Source organism: Electrophorus electricus, chromosome 2, assembly GCF_041902795.1.
Source record: "Electrophorus electricus isolate QZ-2024a chromosome 2, ASM4190279v1, whole genome shotgun sequence".
In the NCBI taxonomy this organism is placed as follows: domain Eukaryota; kingdom Metazoa; phylum Chordata; class Actinopteri; order Gymnotiformes; family Gymnotidae; genus Electrophorus; species Electrophorus electricus.
The window spans coordinates 32,901,119-32,918,986 of record NC_137498.1 but is presented as its reverse complement, the minus strand read 5'-3'; the positions used below and the strand labels follow the sequence as shown (position 1 = coordinate 32,918,986).

General features: G+C 35.6%; 5 protein-coding genes across 5 annotated transcripts; all 5 read left to right on the top strand.

Annotated features, from left to right (window-relative positions):
- The first annotated feature begins 922 nt into the window (after nt 1–922).
- On the top strand, nt 923–2,708 carry LOC118241898 (protein BUD31 homolog). Its single transcript, XM_035529409.2, has 4 exons — nt 923–1,113; nt 1,360–1,482; nt 1,604–1,770; nt 1,946–2,708. Exons 1-4 carry the CDS (start codon nt 1,020–1,022, stop codon nt 1,994–1,996), a joined length of 435 nt encoding a protein of 144 aa, XP_035385302.1. The 5' UTR covers nt 923–1,019; the 3' UTR covers nt 1,997–2,708.
- A 1,787-nt stretch (nt 2,709–4,495) lies between these two features.
- Nucleotides 4,496–6,274, top strand: LOC118241795 (protein BUD31 homolog). Its single transcript, XM_035528785.2, has 4 exons — nt 4,496–4,688; nt 4,925–5,047; nt 5,169–5,335; nt 5,511–6,274. Exons 1-4 carry the CDS (start codon nt 4,595–4,597, stop codon nt 5,559–5,561), a joined length of 435 nt encoding a protein of 144 aa, XP_035384678.1. The 5' UTR covers nt 4,496–4,594; the 3' UTR covers nt 5,562–6,274.
- A 1,787-nt stretch (nt 6,275–8,061) lies between these two features.
- Nucleotides 8,062–9,840, top strand: LOC118241794 (protein BUD31 homolog). The gene is made up of 4 exons (XM_035528783.2): nt 8,062–8,254; nt 8,491–8,613; nt 8,735–8,901; nt 9,077–9,840. The coding sequence occupies exons 1-4, from the start codon at nt 8,161–8,163 to the stop codon at nt 9,125–9,127; spliced, it is 435 nt and encodes a 144-aa protein (XP_035384676.1). The 5' UTR covers nt 8,062–8,160; the 3' UTR covers nt 9,128–9,840.
- A 1,787-nt stretch (nt 9,841–11,627) lies between these two features.
- Nucleotides 11,628–13,409, top strand: LOC118241867 (protein BUD31 homolog). The gene is made up of 4 exons (XM_035529223.2): nt 11,628–11,820; nt 12,060–12,182; nt 12,304–12,470; nt 12,646–13,409. Exons 1-4 carry the CDS (start codon nt 11,727–11,729, stop codon nt 12,694–12,696), a joined length of 435 nt encoding a protein of 144 aa, XP_035385116.1. The 5' UTR covers nt 11,628–11,726; the 3' UTR covers nt 12,697–13,409.
- A 1,787-nt stretch (nt 13,410–15,196) lies between these two features.
- LOC118241868 (protein BUD31 homolog) lies at nt 15,197–16,999 on the top strand. The gene is made up of 4 exons (XM_035529224.2): nt 15,197–15,389; nt 15,650–15,772; nt 15,894–16,060; nt 16,236–16,999. The coding sequence occupies exons 1-4, from the start codon at nt 15,296–15,298 to the stop codon at nt 16,284–16,286; spliced, it is 435 nt and encodes a 144-aa protein (XP_035385117.1). The 5' UTR covers nt 15,197–15,295; the 3' UTR covers nt 16,287–16,999.
- Nucleotides 17,000–17,868: the final 869 nt, after the last annotated feature.

Sequence of the window (17,868 nt, the reverse complement as noted above, 5' to 3'; positions counted from 1 at the left end):
ATGTTTAATTAAAATGTATGAGACAAAGAGAAGCCCAATTAACCATGTAGACACATTAGACTGGAGGTGAATAAATAAACAATATCAATTATTTTCTTCTGCAATTACAATTTAAGTAGAATGATAAAATGGAGATTGTAATTAAAATTGAACCTCAAGGATTCATCCACTGACATTATCTTAATAGTATATAACCCTCAAGCAATGTTTATAAGGCTTATTTGATAAATCATTAAATGTACAGCAAATAAACGCAAAGTGATTGAAACAGAGCCGAAGTGAAAAATCACAAGCCTCTGAATAAGTGAAATAAGTGGTAAAATGATATTCCAAGGCACAGTTTTCTCAAAAGATGTGGGTATGTCTCAGAGTAGTATGTGTCAAACAAAGGAGAGCTCAAGAGTGTGGCAAGAGAACCCGAGACACTATATGTCTCATTACAGTAAAGCTACGGCTAGCTATAGCTTGTTGGATAAATTGCTAACTGTAAGTTTCATATATCCAACTGTCACTGTAAATGGGAATTATCAATTGCTAAAAGTAATTACAATTAAAATGGAGTACAAACGAAATCAATATTAATTTCCGATTCTCTTGAAAATACAAAACCAAAATCCACCAATGACAGCAAAACCAGCTGGAAAACACATTCAATTACCCGTTATCGTGTTTATGCTTTAACTCAGACAGGCACTATTCGAGACACCTAATCTGATACAATATGTGTAGACGGGGAGCAACACTTTAGTTGAATTTAAAACGCGTGTTTAAGCATGACATCGGTATAATATTGTTGTGCTGAGTTAGATCGGTTTGAAATGACACAAATACCAAAATATTTAATATTATTTTTTAGGATTTTTGGAAAGGCCAGCTTGCCCGCCTATATTTGTGAGACACTGCAAAACAAATAGGACCTGTGTAGTGACGTAAAAGAAGAGAGACGAAACGCTAGTATAGCAGGCTTTATACAGCAGCTAGTGAATCTCTTTTGTGTTATTTACTACTAAATTGAAGTCATGCCTAAAGTAAGAAGAAGTAAGAAACCACCCCCAGACGCTTGGGAGCTTATTGAGCCTACTCTTGAAGAACTGGATCAGAAAATGAGGGAAGGTATGTTCAGGTTTAGAGTTTGACTTATTTCCGTGGTTTTAGCTAATTCGTTAGCTAGCTATTGTTAGCTTTGTTGCTAACGTCTGTTGGTATTTATTTATATGTATTCAACCTAGCTAGCCAAGTTATACTTAATATATTCGTCTATTTTAGTCACCATTTCTTATTTTACTGTTCTACAGTTATGTATAATGCTGTTCCGCTGTCAATAATAATAATAATAATAATAATAATAATAATCTACAGCTGAAACGGAACCTCATGAGGGTAAAAGGAAAGTCGAGTCCCTTTGGCCTATTTTCAGACTGCATCACCAGCGAAGCCGCTATATATTCGACCTCTTTTACAAAAGAAAGGCCATAAGCAGAGGTAACGTCTTAATTATGCACTCTTCACCGCTTAGAAGCTTTGAATTACATGGCTATATCTGTTTAATAGTTCTTGATGAAGCAAGAATAATAACTACTAAATGTTTTTTTTTTGTCCTCAGAGCTTTATGAATACTGCATAAAAGAGGGCTACGCAGACAAGAATCTAATTGCAAAATGGAAAAAGCAGGGGTACGAAAATCTGTGCTGTCTTCGTTGCATTCAGACCCGTGACACTAACTTTGGAACAAATTGCATATGTCGGGTGCCCAAAAGCAAGCTTGAAGTGGTGAGTCAGTTCATTTTTAAACTTATAATGAGTTTTCTAGACTCATGTTTATTCTTTCCATATTGTGGAATATTTATGGTGTGATCATGGCAGTCACTGTTGTTTGAGTGTAACAGATATTTCTGTAATTACGTTCTACCTGTTAATAGGTTTCTCATTTTATCTGTCCCTGCAGGGTCGCATCATTGAGTGCAGTCACTGTGGGTGCAGGGGCTGCTCTGGATGATTAAGCTCATGATGTTTTGACACTGACTGTGCTTTCATTCCAGATTGCTTGTTTCACTATCCTTTGGATGTCTTTATTTGTGTGTTTTTTTTGTTGTTGTTTTTAAAAAAATGTAATTTAATTTTCTGCCACCTTTTGAACTTTTTTCCTTTCATTGTTAATAATTATTACATTGTAAATAATTTACTGGCATTTTCTCCATGGGATGAATTATAACATGAAATTGAGTGCTATACATGCAGTTAAAAGACAATAGCTGGCCACTTTAGGTACATATTTCTCATTGGTGTTGTACTGGCAAAAGAGATTTCCTTCCGAAAGTGTTTGTACTACTAAGTTTGTTTGTTTGTTTTTTCCTATACATTGTGATTATCCATTTTACTGTAAAAGAATTGGGGTAGAAAAATTGTGGAACCTGGTTAATTAGTGCAATTTTGTCTTATGTAGAATGGGGACTTGTCTGATTTATATTGCTATAACAGTCTCAAACTATTGGAATCCTGGAGACAAATTGGCTTAAGCACCACTTCACCTATGTTCTCACTTGATTCCTCCTAAGAGTTCGGAGAGCAAAACTGCTACGTGTGAGGCAACAGTAATGTAATACTAAGATAACTGCACGAAAAGTGTTCATCATGGACAAACCATGCACAGCAAATGTTTAATTTTTCATGCAGTAACACATCCAGAATTAAAGGCCTAAATGAACCGAGATGTGGGTACTCTGGCCCAGTTTGTAGAATCATTGTGTCTTCTTTGAAATGCAACCTACAGTGTCTAGTATAGGTTACAACTAATATGAATTTAGTTTTATTGTGGGAGTAGTGCTGTGGAATCAAAAAGAGTGAATGAAAACAAGCTAAAATAAGTTACTGAAAATGAGGGGTGTAATTGGGAGCTTTACACTATGACACATGATCTCTCTAAAGATCATGAATGACAATGACAAGATAAGCAAATACTACATGTTTGTTTAAGAGATTTTTCCTTTAAGCAAATCCTGGTCTATTGAACTTTCTCACACTTATTTTCAAGGTCATAGGGCATTTTAATGGCAGGAACATGTATGAAATAGGCCTGTTTGCATGGATCTTAACTTGAGGTACAGCAGTTTTAATCATTATCTTACACTCTTCCACATTAAGATGCATACCACACGTCTCTGCGCTCCTCTTCCACATAAAGAGAGGGCCAGATTTCATGAGCTTTTTATAAGGTGGTGATTACTAAGACCATTACTAAAACAACTCTGCCTGATTAAGATGCATACACATCTCTTCATATGGCTGCCTCCCAGAATTGGCTGCTGGCACTGCTTGGACCCATGTCAGAGATGAAGGAAGGGATAGCAGAGATTTATTACAGGATGTAACTTTACTAACTGCACTTCAATCAACTAGTATAGCCCAGACAAATAAGAATCAATGGGAATGATCAAGGGCAAATTATTGTTCAGTATATTATTATTATAAATGAATAGTTTCTGCAATTAAAATGTCCGACTTTCACGTCTGCTAATAATTAGTTTTCAACTATGAAGTAAGTGTGATTGACAGAAACAAATGTCTTGCTGACCTAAAATGTTTAATTAAAATGTATGAGACAAAGAGAAGCCCAATTAACCATGTAGACACATTAGACTGGAGGTGAATAAATAAACAATATCAATTATTTTCTTCTGCAATTACAATTTAAGTAGAATGATAAAATGGAGATTGTAATTAAAATTGAACCTCAAGGATTCATCCACTGACATTATCTTAATAGTATATAACCCTCAAGCAATGTTTATAAGGCTTATTTGATAAATCATTAAATGTACAGCAAATAAACGCAAAGTGAATGAAACAGAGCCGAAGTGACAAAATCACAAGCCTCTGAATAAGTGAAATAAGTGGTAAAATGATATTCCAAGGCACAGTTTTCTCAAAAGATGTGGGTATGTCTCAGAGTAGTGTGTCAAACAAAGGAGAGCTCAAGAGTGTGGCAAGAGAACCCGAGACACTATATGTCTCATTACAGTAAAGCTACGGCTAGCTATAGCTTGTTGGATAAATTGCTAACTGTAAGTTTCATATATCCAACTGTCACTGTAAATGGGAATGATCAATTGCTAAAAGTAATTACAATTAAAATGGAGTACAAACGAAATCAATATTAATTTCCGATTCTCTTGAAAATACAAAACCAAAATCCACCAATGACAGCAAAACCAGCTGGAAAACACATTCAATTACCCGTTATCGTGTTTATGCTTTAACTCAGACAGGCACTATTCGAGACACCTAATCTGATACAATATGGGTAGACGTGGAGCAACACTTTAGTTGAATTTAAAACGCGTGTTTAAGCATGACATCGGTATAATATTGTTGTGCTGAGTTAGATCGGTTTGAAATGACACAAATACCAAAATATTTAATATTATTTTTTAGGATTTTTGGAAAGGCCAGCTTGCCCGCCTATATTTGTGAGACACTGCAAAACAAATAGGACCTGTGTAGTGACGTAAAAGAAGAGAGACGAAACGCTAGTATAGCAGGCTTTATACAGCAGCTAGTGAATCTCTTTTGTGTTATTTACTACTAAATTGAAGTCATGCCTAAAGTAAGAAGAAGTAAGAAACCACCCCCAGACGCTTGGGAGCTTATTGAGCCTACTCTTGAAGAACTGGATCAGAAAATGAGGGAAGGTATGTTCAGGTTTAGAGTTAGACTTTTTTCCGTGGTTTTAGCTTATTCGTTAGCTAGCTATTGTTAGCTTTGTTGCTAACGTCTGTTGGTATTTATATGTATTCAACCTAGCTAGCCAAGTTATACTTAATATATTCGTCTATTTTAGTCACCATTTCTTATTTTACTGTTCTACAGTTATGTATAATGCTGTTCCGCTGTCAATAATAATAATAATAATAATAATAATCTACAGCTGAAACGGAACCTCATGAGGGTAAAAGGAAAGTCGAGTCCCTTTGGCCTATTTTCAGACTGCATCACCAGCGAAGCCGCTATATATTCGACCTCTTTTACAAAAGAAAGGCCATAAGCAGAGGTAACGTCTTAATTATGCACTCTTCACCGCTTAGAAGCTTTGAATTACATGGCTATATCTGTTTAATAGTTCTTGATGAAGCAAGAATAATAACTACTAAATGTTTTTTTTTTGTCCTCAGAGCTTTATGAATACTGCATAAAAGAGGGCTACGCAGACAAGAATCTAATTGCAAAATGGAAAAAGCAGGGGTACGAAAATCTGTGCTGTCTTCGTTGCATTCAGACCCGTGACACTAACTTTGGAACAAATTGCATATGTCGGGTGCCCAAAAGCAAGCTTGAAGTGGTGAGTCAGTTCATTTTTAAACTTATAATGAGTTTTCTAGACTCATGTTTATTCTTTCCATATTGTGGAATATTTATGGTGTGATCATGGCAGTCACTGTTGTTTGAGTGTAACAGATATTTCTGTAATTACGTTCTACCTGTTAATAGGTTTCTCATTTTATCTGTCCCTGCAGGGTCGCATCATTGAGTGCAGTCACTGTGGGTGCAGGGGCTGCTCTGGATGATTAAGCTCATGATGTTTTGACACTGACTGTGCTTTCATTCCAGATTGCTTGTTTCACTATCCTTTGGATGTCTTTATTTGTGTGTTTTTTTTTGTTGTTGTTTTTAAAAAAATGTAATTTAATTTTCTGCCACCTTTTGAACTTTTTTCCTTTCATTGTTAATAATTATTACATTGTAAATAATTTACTGGCATTTTCTCCATGGGATGAATTATAACATGAAATTGAGTGCTATACATGCAGTTAAAAGACAATAGCTGGCCACTTTAGGTACATATTTCTCATTGGTGTTGTACTGGCAAAAGAGATTTCCTTCCGAAAGTGTTTGTACTACTAAGTTTGTTTGTTTGTTTTTTCCTATACATTGTGATTATCCATTTTACTGTAAAAGAATTGGGGTAGAAAAATTGTGGAACCTGGTTAATTAGTGCAATTTTGTCTTATGTAGAATGGGGACTTGTCTGATTTATATTGCTATAACAGTCTCAAACTATTGGAATCCTGGAGCCAAATTGGCTTAAGCACCACTTCACCTATGTTCTCACTTGATTCCTCCTAAGAGTTCGGAGAGCAAAACTGCTACGTGTGAGGCAACAGTGATGTAATACTAAGATAACTGCACGAAAAGTGTTCATCATGGACAAACCATGCACAGCAAATGTTTAATTTTTCATGCAGTAACACATCCAGAATTAAAGGCCTAAATGAACCGAGATGTGGGTACTCTGGCCCAGTTTGTAGAATCATTGTGTCTTCTTTGAAATGCAACCTACAGTGTCTAGTATAGGTTACAACTAATATGAATTTAGTTTTATTGTGGGAGTAGTGCTGTGGAATCAAAAAGAGTGAATGAAAACAAGCTAAAATAAGTTACTGAAAATGAGGGGTGTAATTGGGAGCTTTACACTATGACACATGATCTCTCTAAAGATCATGAATGACAATGACAAGATAAGCAAATACTACATGTTTGTTTAAGAGATTTTTCCTTTAAGCAAATCCTGGTCTATTGAACTTTCTCACACTTATTTTCAAGGTCATAGGGCATTTTAATGGCAGGAACATGTATGAAATAGGCCTGTTTGCATGGATCTTAACTTGAGGTACAGCAGTTTTAATCATTATCTTACACTCTTCCACATTAAGATGCATACCACACGTCTCTGCGCTCCTCTTCCACATAAAGAGAGGGCCAGATTTCATGAGCTTTTTATAAGGTGGTGATTACTAAGACCATTACTAAAACAACTCTGCCTGATTAAGATGCATACACATCTCTTCATATGGCTGCCTCCCAGAATTGGCTGCTGGCACTGCTTGGACCCATGTCAGAGATGAAGGAAGGGATAGCAGAGATTTATTACAGGATGTAACTTTACTAACTGCACTTCAATCAACTAGTATAGCCCAGACAAATAAGAATCAATGGGAATGATCAAGGGCAAATTATTGTTCAGTATATTATTATTATAAATGAATAGTTTCTGCAATTAAAATGTCCGACTTTCACGTCTGCTAATAATTAGTTTTCAACTATGAAGTAAGTGTGATTGACAGAAACAAATGTCTTGCTGACCTAAAATGTTTAATTAAAATGTATGAGACAAAGAGAAGCCCAATTAACCATGTAGACACATTAGACTGGAGGTGAATAAATAAACAATATCAATTATTTTCTTCTGCAATTACAATTTAAGTAGAATGATAAAATGGAGATTGTAATTAAAATTGAACCTCAAGGATTCATCCACTGACATTATCTTAATAGTATATAACCCTCAAGCAATGTTTATAAGGCTTATTTGATAAATCATTAAATGTACAGCAAATAAACGCAAAGTGAATGAAACAGAGCCGAAGTGACAAAATCACAAGCCTCTGAATAAGTGAAATAAGTGGTAAAATGATATTCCAAGGCACAGTTTTCTCAAAAGATGTGGGTATGTCTCAGAGTAGTGTGTCAAACAAAGGAGAGCTCAAGAGTGTGGCAAGAGAACCCGAGACACTATATGTCTCATTACAGTAAAGCTACGGCTAGCTATAGCTTGTTGGATAAATTGCTAACTGTAAGTTTCATATATCCAACTGTCACTGTAAATGGGAATGATCAATTGCTAAAAGTAATTACAATTAAAATGGAGTACAAACGAAATCAATATTAATTTCCGATTCTCTTGAAAATACAAAACCAAAATCCACCAATGACAGCAAAACCAGCTGGAAAACACATTCAATTACCCGTTATCGTGTTTATGCTTTAACTCAGACAGGCACTATTCGAGACACCTAATCTGATACAATATGGGTAGACGTGGAGCAACACTTTAGTTGAATTTAAAACGCGTGTTTAAGCATGACATCGGTATAATATTGTTGTGCTGAGTTAGATCGGTTTGAAATGACACAAATACCAAAATATTTAATATTATTTTTTAGGATTTTTGGAAAGGCCAGCTTGCCCGCCTATATTTGTGAGACACTGCAAAACAAATAGGACCTGTGTAGTGACGTAAAAGAAGAGAGACGAAACGCTAGTATAGCAGGCTTTATACAGCAGCTAGTGAATCTCTTTTGTGTTATTTACTACTAAATTGAAGTCATGCCTAAAGTAAGAAGAAGTAAGAAACCACCCCCAGACGCTTGGGAGCTTATTGAGCCTACTCTTGAAGAACTGGATCAGAAAATGAGGGAAGGTATGTTCAGGTTTAGAGTTAGACTTTTTTCCGTGGTTTTAGCTTATTCGTTAGCTAGCTATTGTTAGCTTTGTTGCTAACGTCTGTTGGTATTTATATGTATTCAACCTAGCTAGCCAAGTTATACTTAATATATTCGTCTATTTTAGTCACCATTTCTTATTTTACTGTTCTACAGTTATGTATAATGCTGTTCCGCTGTCAATAATAATAATAATAATAATAATAATCTACAGCTGAAACGGAACCTCATGAGGGTAAAAGGAAAGTCGAGTCCCTTTGGCCTATTTTCAGACTGCATCACCAGCGAAGCCGCTATATATTCGACCTCTTTTACAAAAGAAAGGCCATAAGCAGAGGTAACGTCTTAATTATGCACTCTTCACCGCTTAGAAGCTTTGAATTACATGGCTATATCTGTTTAATAGTTCTTGATGAAGCAAGAATAATAACTACTAAATGTTTTTTTTTTGTCCTCAGAGCTTTATGAATACTGCATAAAAGAGGGCTACGCAGACAAGAATCTAATTGCAAAATGGAAAAAGCAGGGGTACGAAAATCTGTGCTGTCTTCGTTGCATTCAGACCCGTGACACTAACTTTGGAACAAATTGCATATGTCGGGTGCCCAAAAGCAAGCTTGAAGTGGTGAGTCAGTTCATTTTTAAACTTATAATGAGTTTTCTAGACTCATGTTTATTCTTTCCATATTGTGGAATATTTATGGTGTGATCATGGCAGTCACTGTTGTTTGAGTGTAACAGATATTTCTGTAATTACGTTCTACCTGTTAATAGGTTTCTCATTTTATCTGTCCCTGCAGGGTCGCATCATTGAGTGCAGTCACTGTGGGTGCAGGGGCTGCTCTGGATGATTAAGCTCATGATGTTTTGACACTGACTGTGCTTTCATTCCAGATTGCTTGTTTCACTATCCTTTGGATGTCTTTATTTGTGTGTTTTTTTTTGTTGTTGTTTTTAAAAAAATGTAATTTAATTTTCTGCCACCTTTTGAACTTTTTTCCTTTCATTGTTAATAATTATTACATTGTAAATAATTTACTGGCATTTTCTCCATGGGATGAATTATAACATGAAATTGAGTGCTATACATGCAGTTAAAAGACAATAGCTGGCCACTTTAGGTACATATTTCTCATTGGTGTTGTACTGGCAAAAGAGATTTCCTTCCGAAAGTGTTTGTACTACTAAGTTTGTTTGTTTGTTTTTTCCTATACATTGTGATTATCCATTTTACTGTAAAAGAATTGGGGTAGAAAAATTGTGGAACCTGGTTAATTAGTGCAATTTTGTCTTATGTAGAATGGGGACTTGTCTGATTTATATTGCTATAACAGTCTCAAACTATTGGAATCCTGGAGCCAAATTGGCTTAAGCACCACTTCACCTATGTTCTCACTTGATTCCTCCTAAGAGTTCGGAGAGCAAAACTGCTACGTGTGAGGCAACAGTGATGTAATACTAAGATAACTGCACGAAAAGTGTTCATCATGGACAAACCATGCACAGCAAATGTTTAATTTTTCATGCAGTAACACATCCAGAATTAAAGGCCTAAATGAACCGAGATGTGGGTACTCTGGCCCAGTTTGTAGAATCATTGTGTCTTCTTTGAAATGCAACCTACAGTGTCTAGTATAGGTTACAACTAATATGAATTTAGTTTTATTGTGGGAGTAGTGCTGTGGAATCAAAAAGAGTGAATGAAAACAAGCTAAAATAAGTTACTGAAAATGAGGGGTGTAATTGGGAGCTTTACACTATGACACATGATCTCTCTAAAGATCATGAATGACAATGACAAGATAAGCAAATACTACATGTTTGTTTAAGAGATTTTTCCTTTAAGCAAATCCTGGTCTATTGAACTTTCTCACACTTATTTTCAAGGTCATAGGGCATTTTAATGGCAGGAACATGTATGAAATAGGCCTGTTTGCATGGATCTTAACTTGAGGTACAGCAGTTTTAATCATTACCTTACACTCTTCCACATTAAGATGCATACCACACGTCCCTGCGCTCCTCTTCCACATAAAGAGAGGGCCAGATTTCATGAGCTTTTTATAAGGTGGTGATTACTAAGACCATTACTAAAACAACTCTGCCTGATTAAGATGCATACACATCTCTTCATATGGCTGCCTCCCAGAATTGGCTGCTGGCACTGCTTGGACCCATGTCAGAGATGAAGGAAGGGATAGCAGAGATTTATTACAGGATGTAACTTTACTAACTGCACTTCAATCAACTAGTATAGCCCAGACAAATAAGAATCAATGGGAATGATCAAGGGCAAATTATTGTTCAGTATATTATTATTATAAATGAATAGTTTCTGCAATTAAAATGTCCGACTTTCACGTCTGCTAATAATTAGTTTTCAACTATGAAGTAAGTGTGATTGACAGAAACAAATGTCTTGCTGACCTAAAATGTTTAATTAAAATGTATGAGACAAAGAGAAGCCCAATTAACCATGTAGACACATTAGACTGGAGGTGAATAAATAAACAATATCAATTATTTTCTTCTGCAATTACAATTTAAGTAGAATGATAAAATGGAGATTGTAATTAAAATTGAACCTCAAGGATTCATCCACTGACATTATCTTAATAGTATATAACCCTCAAGCAATGTTTATAAGGCTTATTTGATAAATCATTAAATGTACAGCAAATAAACGCAAAGTGAGTGAAACAGAGCCGAAGTGACAAAATCACAAGCCTCTGAATAAGTGAAATAAGTGGTAAAATGATATTCCAAGGCACAGTTTTCTCAAAAGATGTGGGTATGTCTCAGAGTAGTGTGTCAAACAAAGGAGAGCTCAAGAGTGTGGCAAGAGAACCCGAGACACTATATGTCTCATTACAGTAAAGCTACGGCTAGCTATAGCTTGTTGGATAAATTGCTAACTGTAAGTTTCATATATCCAACTGTCACTGTAAATGGGAATTATCAATTGCTAAAAGTAATTACAATTAAAATGGAGTACAAACGAAATCAATATTAATTTCCGATTCTCTTGAAAATACAAAACCAAAATCCACCAATGACAGCAAAACCAGCTGGAAAACACATTCAATTACCCGTTATCGTGTTTATGCTTTAACTCAGACAGGCACTATTCGAGACACCTAATCTGATACAATATGGATAGACGGGGAGCAACACTTTAGTTGAATTTAAAACGCGTGTTTAAGCATGACATCGGTATAATATTGTTGTGCTGAGTTAGATCGGTTTGAAATGACACAAATACCAAAATATTTAATATTATTTTTTAGGATTTTTGGAAAGGCCAGCTTGCCCGCCTATATTTGTGAGACACTGCAAAACAAATAGGACCTGTGTAGTGACGTAAAAGAAGAGAGACGAAACGCTAGTATAGCAGGCTTTATACAGCAGCTAGTGAATCTCTTTTGTGTTATTTACTACTAAATTGAAGTCATGCCTAAAGTAAGAAGAAGTAAGAAACCACCCCCAGACGCTTGGGAGCTTATTGAGCCTACTCTTGAAGAACTGGATCAGAAAATGAGGGAAGGTATGTTCAGGTTTAGAGTTAGACTTTTTTCCGTGGTTTTAGCTTATTCGTTAGCTAGCTATTGTTAGCTTTGTTGCTAACGTCTGTTGGTATTTATATGTATTCAACCTAGCTAGCCAAGTTATACTTAATATATTCGTCTATTTTAGTCACCATTTCTTATTTTACTGTTCTACAGTTATGTATAATGCTGTTCCGCTGTCAATAATAATAATAATAATAATAATAATAATCTACAGCTGAAACGGAACCTCATGAGGGTAAAAGGAAAGTCGAGTCCCTTTGGCCTATTTTCAGACTGCATCACCAGCGAAGCCGCTATATATTCGACCTCTTTTACAAAAGAAAGGCCATAAGCAGAGGTAACGTCTTAATTATGCACTCTTCACCGCTTAGAAGCTTTGAATTACATGGCTATATCTGTTTAATAGTTCTTGATGAAGCAAGAATAATAACTACTAAATGTTTTTTTTTTGTCCTCAGAGCTTTATGAATACTGCATAAAAGAGGGCTACGCAGACAAGAATCTAATTGCAAAATGGAAAAAGCAGGGGTACGAAAATCTGTGCTGTCTTCGTTGCATTCAGACCCGTGACACTAACTTTGGAACAAATTGCATATGTCGGGTGCCCAAAAGCAAGCTTGAAGTGGTGAGTCAGTTCATTTTTAAACTTATAATGAGTTTTCTAGACTCATGTTTATTCTTTCCATATTGTGGAATATTTATGGTGTGATCATGGCAGTCACTGTTGTTTGAGTGTAACAGATATTTCTGTAATTACGTTCTACCTGTTAATAGGTTTCTCATTTTATCTGTCCCTGCAGGGTCGCATCATTGAGTGCAGTCACTGTGGGTGCAGGGGCTGCTCTGGATGATTAAGCTCATGATGTTTTGACACTGACTGTGCTTTCATTCCAGATTGCTTGTTTCACTATCCTTTGGATGTCTTTATTTGTGTGTTTTTTTTTGTTGTTGTTTTTAAAAAAATGTAATTTAATTTTCTGCCACCTTTTGAACTTTTTTCCTTTCATTGTTAATAATTATTACATTGTAAATAATTTACTGGCATTTTCTCCATGGGATGAATTATAACATGAAATTGAGTGCTATACATGCAGTTAAAAGACAATAGCTGGCCACTTTAGGTACATATTTCTCATTGGTGTTGTACTGGCAAAAGAGATTTCCTTCCGAAAGTGTTTGTACTACTAAGTTTGTTTGTTTGTTTTTTCCTATACATTGTGATTATCCATTTTACTGTAAAAGAATTGGGGTAGAAAAATTGTGGAACCTGGTTAATTAGTGCAATTTTGTCTTATGTAGAATGGGGACTTGTCTGATTTATATTGCTATAACAGTCTCAAACTATTGGAATCCTGGAGCCAAATTGGCTTAAGCACCACTTCACCTATGTTCTCACTTGATTCCTCCTAAGAGTTCGGAGAGCAAAACTGCTACGTGTGAGGCAACAGTGATGTAATACTAAGATAACTGCACGAAAAGTGTTCATCATGGACAAACCATGCACAGCAAATGTTTAATTTTTCATGCAGTAACACATCCAGAATTAAAGGCCTAAATGAACCGAGATGTGGGTACTCTGGCCCAGTTTGTAGAATCATTGTGTCTTCTTTGAAATGCAACCTACAGTGTCTAGTATAGGTTACAACTAATATGAATTTAGTTTTATTGTGGGAGTAGTGCTGTGGAATCAAAAAGAGTGAATGAAAACAAGCTAAAATAAGTTACTGAAAATGAGGGGTGTAATTGGGAGCTTTACACTATGACACATGATCTCTCTAAAGATCATGAATGACAATGACAAGATAAGCAAATACTACATGTTTGTTTAAGAGATTTTTCCTTTAAGCAAATCCTGGTCTATTGAACTTTCTCACACTTATTTTCAAGGTCATAGGGCATTTTAATGGCAGGAACATGTATGAAATAGGCCTGTTTGCATGGATCTTAACTTGAGGTACAGCAGTTTTAATCATTACCTTACACTCTTCCACATTAAGATGCATACCACACGTCCCTGCGCTCCTCTTCCACATAAAGAGAGGGCCAGATTTCATGAGCTTTTTATAAGGTGGTGATTACTAAGACCATTACTAAAACAACTCTGCCTGATTAAGATGCATACACATCTCTTCATATGGCTGCCTCCCAGAATTGGCTGCTGGCACTGCTTGGACCCATGTCAGAGATGAAGGAAGGGATAGCAGAGATTTATTACAGGATGTAACTTTACTAACTGCACTTCAATCAACTAGTATAGCCCAGACAAATAAGAATCAATGGGAATGATCAAGGGCAAATTATTGTTCAGTATATTATTATTATAAATGAATAGTTTCTGCAATTAAAATGTCCGACTTTCACGTCTGCTAATAATTAGTTTTCAACTATGAAGTAAGTGTGATTGACAGAAACAAATGTCTTGCTGACCTAAAATGTTTAATTAAAATGTATGAGACAAAGAGAAGCCCAATTAACCATGTAGACACATTAGACTGGAGGTGAATAAATAAACAATATCAATTATTTTCTTCTGCAATTACAATTTAAGTAGAATGATAAAATGGAGATTGTAATTAAAATTGAACCTCAAGGATTCATCCACTGACATTATCTTAATAGTATATAACCCTCAAGCAATGTTTATAAGGCTTATTTGATAAATCATTAAATGTACAGCAAATAAACGCAAAGTGAGTGAAACAGAGCCGAAGTGACAAAATCACAAGCCTCTGAATAAGTGAAATAAGTGGTAAAATGATATTCCAAGGCACAGTTTTCTCAAAAGATGTGGGTATGTCTCAGAGTAGTGTGTCAAACAAAGGAGAGCTCAAGAGTGTGGCAAGAGAACCCGAGACACTATATGTCTCATTACAGTAAAGCTACGGCTAGCTATAGCTTGTTGGATAAATTGCTAACTGTAAGTTTCATATATCCAACTGTCACTGTAAATGGGAATTATCAATTGCTAAAAGTAATTACAATTAAAATGGAGTACAAACGAAATCAATATTAATTTCCGATTCTCTTGAAAATACAAAACCAAAATCCACCAATGACAGCAAAACCAGCTGGAAAACACATTCAATTACCCGTTATCGTGTTTATGCTTTAACTCAGACAGGCACTATTCGAGACACCTAATCTGATACAATATGGATAGACGGGGAGCAACACTTTAGTTGAATTTAAAACGCGTGTTTAAGCATGACATCGGTATAATATTGTTGTGCTGAGTTAGATCGGTTTGAAATGACACAAATACCAAAATATTTAATATTATTTTTTAGGATTTTTGGAAAGGCCAGCTTGCCCGCCTATATTTGTGAGACACTGCAAAACAAATAGGACCTGTGTAGTGACGTAAAAGAAGAGAGACGAAACGCTAGTATAGCAGGCTTTATACAGCAGCTAGTGAATCTCTTTTGTGTTATTTACTACTAAATTGAAGTCATGCCTAAAGTAAGAAGAAGTAAGAAACCACCCCCAGACGCTTGGGAGCTTATTGAGCCTACTCTTGAAGAACTGGATCAGAAAATGAGGGAAGGTATGTTCAGGTTTAGAGTTAGACTTTTTTCCGTGGTTTTAGCTTATTCGTTAGCTAGCTATTGTTAGCTTTGTTGCTAACGTCTGTTGGTATTTATATGTATTCAACCTAGCTAGCCAAGTTATACTTAATATATTCGTCTATTTTAGTCACCATTTCTTATTTTACTGTTCTACAGTTATGTATAATGCTGTTCCGCTGTCAATAATAATAATAATAATAATAATAATAATAATAATAATAATAATAATAATCTACAGCTGAAACGGAACCTCATGAGGGTAAAAGGAAAGTCGAGTCCCTTTGGCCTATTTTCAGACTGCATCACCAGCGAAGCCGCTATATATTCGACCTCTTTTACAAAAGAAAGGCCATAAGCAGAGGTAACGTCTTAATTATGCACTCTTCACCGCTTAGAAGCTTTGAATTACATGGCTATATCTGTTTAATAGTTCTTGATGAAGCAAGAATAATAACTACTAAATGTTTTTTTTTTGTCCTCAGAGCTTTATGAATACTGCATAAAAGAGGGCTACGCAGACAAGAATCTAATTGCAAAATGGAAAAAGCAGGGGTACGAAAATCTGTGCTGTCTTCGTTGCATTCAGACCCGTGACACTAACTTTGGAACAAATTGCATATGTCGGGTGCCCAAAAGCAAGCTTGAAGTGGTGAGTCAGTTCATTTTTAAACTTATAATGAGTTTTCTAGACTCATGTTTATTCTTTCCATATTGTGGAATATTTATGGTGTGATCATGGCAGTCACTGTTGTTTGAGTGTAACAGATATTTCTGTAATTACGTTCTACCTGTTAATAGGTTTCTCATTTTATCTGTCCCTGCAGGGTCGCATCATTGAGTGCAGTCACTGTGGGTGCAGGGGCTGCTCTGGATGATTAAGCTCATGATGTTTTGACACTGACTGTGCTTTCATTCCAGATTGCTTGTTTCACTATCCTTTGGATGTCTTTATTTGTGTGTTTTTTTTTGTTGTTGTTTTTAAAAAAATGTAATTTAATTTTCTGCCACCTTTTGAACTTTTTTCCTTTCATTGTTAATAATTATTACATTGTAAATAATTTACTGGCATTTTCTCCATGGGATGAATTATAACATGAAATTGAGTGCTATACATGCAGTTAAAAGACAATAGCTGGCCACTTTAGGTACATATTTCTCATTGGTGTTGTACTGGCAAAAGAGATTTCCTTCCGAAAGTGTTTGTACTACTAAGTTTGTTTGTTTGTTTTTTCCTATACATTGTGATTATCCATTTTACTGTAAAAGAATTGGGGTAGAAAAATTGTGGAACCTGGTTAATTAGTGCACTTTTGTCTTATGTAGAATGGGGACTTGTCTGATTTATATTGCTATAACAGTCTCAAACTATTGGAATCCTGGAGACAAATTGGCTTAAGCACCACTTCACCTATGTTCTCACTTGATTCCTCCTAAGAGTTCGGAGAGCAAAACTGCTACGTGTGAGGCAACAGTGATGTAATACTAAGATAACTGCACGAAAAGTGTTCATCATGGACAAACCATGCACAGCAAATGTTTAATTTTTCATGCAGTAACACATCCAGAATTAAAGGCCTAAATGAACCGAGATGTGGGTACTCTGGCCCAGTTTGTAGAATCATTGTGTCTTCTTTGAAATGCAACCTACAGTGTCTAGTATAGGTTACAACTAATATGAATTTAGTTTTATTGTGGGAGTAGTGCTGTGGAATCAAAAAGAGTGAATGAAAACAAGCTAAAATAAGTTACTGAAAATGAGGGGTGTAATTGGGAGCTTTACACTATGACACATGATCTCTCTAAAGATCATGAATGACAATGACAAGATAAGCAAATACTACATGTTTGTTTAAGAGATTTTTCCTTTAAGCAAATCCTGGTCTATTGAACTTTCTCACACTTATTTTCAAGGTCATAGGGCATTTTAATGGCAGGAACATGTATGAAATAGGCCTGTTTGCATGGATCTTAACTTGAGGTACAGCAGTTTTAATCATTACCTTACACTCTTCCACATTAAGATGCATACCACACGTCCCTGCGCTCCTCTTCCACATAAAGAGAGGGCCAGATTTCATGAGCTTTTTATAAGGTGGTGATTACTAAGACCATTACTAAAACAACTCTGCCTGATTAAGATGCATACACATCTCTTCATATGGCTGCCTCCCAGAATTGGCTGCTGGCACTGCTTGGACCCATGTCAGAGATGAAGGCAGGGATAGCAGAGATTTATTACAGGATGTAACTTTACTAACTGCACTTCAATCAACTAGTATAGCCCAGACAAATAAGAATCAATGGGAATGATCAAGGGCAAATTATTGTTCAGTATATTATTATTATTATAAATGAATAGTTTCTGCAATTAAAATGTCCGACTTTCACGTCTGCTAATAATTATAGTTTTCAACTATGAAGTAAGCGTGATTGACAGAAACAAATGTCTTGCTGACC

What these genes read in the sequence shown, in the direction of transcription:
- LOC118241898 (XM_035529409.2), top strand. Translation starts at nt 1,020, where the DNA reads ATGCCTAAAGTAAGAAGAAGTAAGAAACCACCCCCAGACGCTTGGGAG. An exon ending in AAGAAAGGCCATAAGCAGAG is followed by an intron (nt 1,483 to 1,603) that starts GTAACGTCTTAA and finishes TTTTGTCCTCAG; the next exon opens with AGCTTTATGAATACTGCATA. An exon ending in CCAAAAGCAAGCTTGAAGTG is followed by an intron (nt 1,771 to 1,945) that starts GTGAGTCAGTTC and finishes CTGTCCCTGCAG; the next exon opens with GGTCGCATCATTGAGTGCAG.
- LOC118241795 (XM_035528785.2), top strand. Translation starts at nt 4,595, where the DNA reads ATGCCTAAAGTAAGAAGAAGTAAGAAACCACCCCCAGACGCTTGGGAG. An exon ending in AAGAAAGGCCATAAGCAGAG is followed by an intron (nt 5,048 to 5,168) that starts GTAACGTCTTAA and finishes TTTTGTCCTCAG; the next exon opens with AGCTTTATGAATACTGCATA. An exon ending in CCAAAAGCAAGCTTGAAGTG is followed by an intron (nt 5,336 to 5,510) that starts GTGAGTCAGTTC and finishes CTGTCCCTGCAG; the next exon opens with GGTCGCATCATTGAGTGCAG.
- LOC118241794 (XM_035528783.2), top strand. Translation starts at nt 8,161, where the DNA reads ATGCCTAAAGTAAGAAGAAGTAAGAAACCACCCCCAGACGCTTGGGAG. An exon ending in GGATCAGAAAATGAGGGAAG is followed by an intron (nt 8,255 to 8,490) that starts GTATGTTCAGGT and finishes AATAATCTACAG; the next exon opens with CTGAAACGGAACCTCATGAG. An exon ending in CCAAAAGCAAGCTTGAAGTG is followed by an intron (nt 8,902 to 9,076) that starts GTGAGTCAGTTC and finishes CTGTCCCTGCAG; the next exon opens with GGTCGCATCATTGAGTGCAG.
- LOC118241867 (XM_035529223.2), top strand. Translation starts at nt 11,727, where the DNA reads ATGCCTAAAGTAAGAAGAAGTAAGAAACCACCCCCAGACGCTTGGGAG. An exon ending in AAGAAAGGCCATAAGCAGAG is followed by an intron (nt 12,183 to 12,303) that starts GTAACGTCTTAA and finishes TTTTGTCCTCAG; the next exon opens with AGCTTTATGAATACTGCATA. An exon ending in CCAAAAGCAAGCTTGAAGTG is followed by an intron (nt 12,471 to 12,645) that starts GTGAGTCAGTTC and finishes CTGTCCCTGCAG; the next exon opens with GGTCGCATCATTGAGTGCAG.
- LOC118241868 (XM_035529224.2), top strand. Translation starts at nt 15,296, where the DNA reads ATGCCTAAAGTAAGAAGAAGTAAGAAACCACCCCCAGACGCTTGGGAG. An exon ending in GGATCAGAAAATGAGGGAAG is followed by an intron (nt 15,390 to 15,649) that starts GTATGTTCAGGT and finishes AATAATCTACAG; the next exon opens with CTGAAACGGAACCTCATGAG. An exon ending in AAGAAAGGCCATAAGCAGAG is followed by an intron (nt 15,773 to 15,893) that starts GTAACGTCTTAA and finishes TTTTGTCCTCAG; the next exon opens with AGCTTTATGAATACTGCATA.